Here is a 2,050-nt window from a genome sequence, read left to right on the forward strand (position 1 = left end):
GAGAGAGAGAGAGAGAAATATAAATGATAAATTTAATTACAATAAACGGTCTTAGTATTATGGATTAATATTGAAATATTTAAATTTAATTTATGAAGATGCTACTCATTGTTACGTTGTTATCATATTGTTATCATATTATATTAAATTTAAATTAGGAGATAATAAATTCAATGCTGCTTTGCGATTGTGTACATATACATACATGTTTAATTTCGCGAAAATTAACTCGGGTGTTATAATACAAACCAGAAATTATTACGAGATGATTTACTATTGAATTTAACTCTAAGCGCTGTGAGAAATATAGCAATATCATTAACGACGCTTCTTTTATTTACTGTGCATTAACATCAAACGGAAAGAAAAACATATACAACATAATTAAACTGCGGTGAATCTCACCTGCCACGTTTTTGCAATTGCAACGTCGTATGTCGGTGGTGGCGACGTCATAGACGGAATTGCGGAATAAACAGGTTGCGATCTGCTCTGTGAATTTGGCCGACTCGTCCCACTTTCGTTGACGCTCGCATTTGGCGTATCTGGTATGGTGGCGTACAGCGCTTCCGGTATAGTATTTTCACGAATCCCACCGCCGAGGATACTCGAGCCCGAATCTATATAATGTCGAAAAAAATTCTTTCTGTCTTTTTCCCTAATCTTAATGAACTTTTATTTATATATGTATTTTACATTTTCTATACTTGAATATTAGAGAAACAATATGATAATCCAATCTCTTGAGTTAAATAACATTTATTTTTAACTTCTATATATGTATGTCAAAATATAAATCTCAATCCACATTTCTGAGATTAATTTTAAAGTAAACAACGTTCATATGAACACACATATGAACATACTTTATAAATAATAAATTAATTTTGAGTTATATTTTCTTAAATTAAATTATTTAATTATGTTTTTGTAATTAAATTATTGGGTTGTCCGAAAAGTTCATACCGCAAAAGATTTAAATTTAATAAATGTATACTAAAATTCAAATCTTCTGCGTTTCAATTTTCCTTCAAAATCAGCACGAACTTTCCGGACAACTCAATAATAATATAATGAATAGAAATGATTAAAAATAACTCAAATTAAATCTAATTTAAAGGCCTATTCTGTAACTCTTAATGACTGTAACAAATTCCGCAGCTCTTCTTGTACAAAACATGCGCGATAACACTGTAACACTACAATTACAATCATTAAGAGTTACAGAAAGGCTCAAGCACACAGAATAGGCTCTTAATATTATAAATTTAAAAGTGGCTACACATTTCAAAAACATCTATAATATTGTAAAATATGATAGATATTTGAAATAAATATACATCATGATAATATTAACAAAATTTGAACTTAATACGCGAACTGACTGACCAATATAAGTATAATGTGATTCGGCTCTGTCGGCGCTTCGAGTCCTCCTCGAGTGAGTGAGCCGCTTCTCGTGCTTGCTGCTCTTCATCGTGGATCTCACGGATTCAGTCACCATGCTGCTGCTTCCGGTCTCATTCGACGTTCGAGTCTTCGGTACTTGCCCTTCTTCGAGTTGTTTCCGCGAGCTCTTGCCCTCTGACTTGTTGCCCTTCGTCTTGGGCAGAAGGATGGCCAGCTTTCCCTGGCATTTCGGCAAACCCACGACTACGCCACAGGCACACACGTTCTCATTAGGCATCCTAAAAAAATCCACAACATTTCAAAGAATTTATTCTGAGTAATAAAAAATTAGAAATTTAACTATTAATTTAACTATTAGGTTAACTATTATGGACCAGACTTTTTGGATGAACTTTAATTCGATGTTCTTCTTCGAAAAAACTATCTTGCACATGTATATTAAAATTGCACAAGAATAATATTCTACAAGAAAATATCAGAATATGTCAGAATGAAATTTATGAAACATCTCGTGAAGTATTCATTTTTTCGAAGATTTTAATGCTTCCACTGTGAAGGATTGATTTGTATATATGAAAAAAANATATATATATATATATATATATATATATATATATATATATATATATATATATATATA

The 2,050-nt window shown here is 31.4% G+C and overlaps 1 protein-coding gene across 1 annotated transcript; it reads right to left on the bottom strand.

Annotated features, from left to right (window-relative positions):
• Positions 1-405: 405 nt before the first annotated feature.
• Positions 406-1,687, bottom strand: LOC105625551 (the record flags this gene model as incomplete). The annotated part of the gene is made up of 2 exons (XM_012206873.1): positions 1,390-1,687; positions 406-620 (listed from the first exon to the last, which is right to left on the bottom strand). Coding segments are annotated over exons 1-2 (513 nt in total), but the record flags the coding sequence as incomplete, so codon positions are not given.
• Between the last annotated feature and the right edge of the window lie 363 nt (positions 1,688-2,050).

This window comes from Atta cephalotes, assembly GCF_000143395.1.
Source record: "Atta cephalotes unplaced genomic scaffold scaffold02734, whole genome shotgun sequence".
In the NCBI taxonomy this organism is placed as follows: domain Eukaryota; kingdom Metazoa; phylum Arthropoda; class Insecta; order Hymenoptera; family Formicidae; genus Atta; species Atta cephalotes.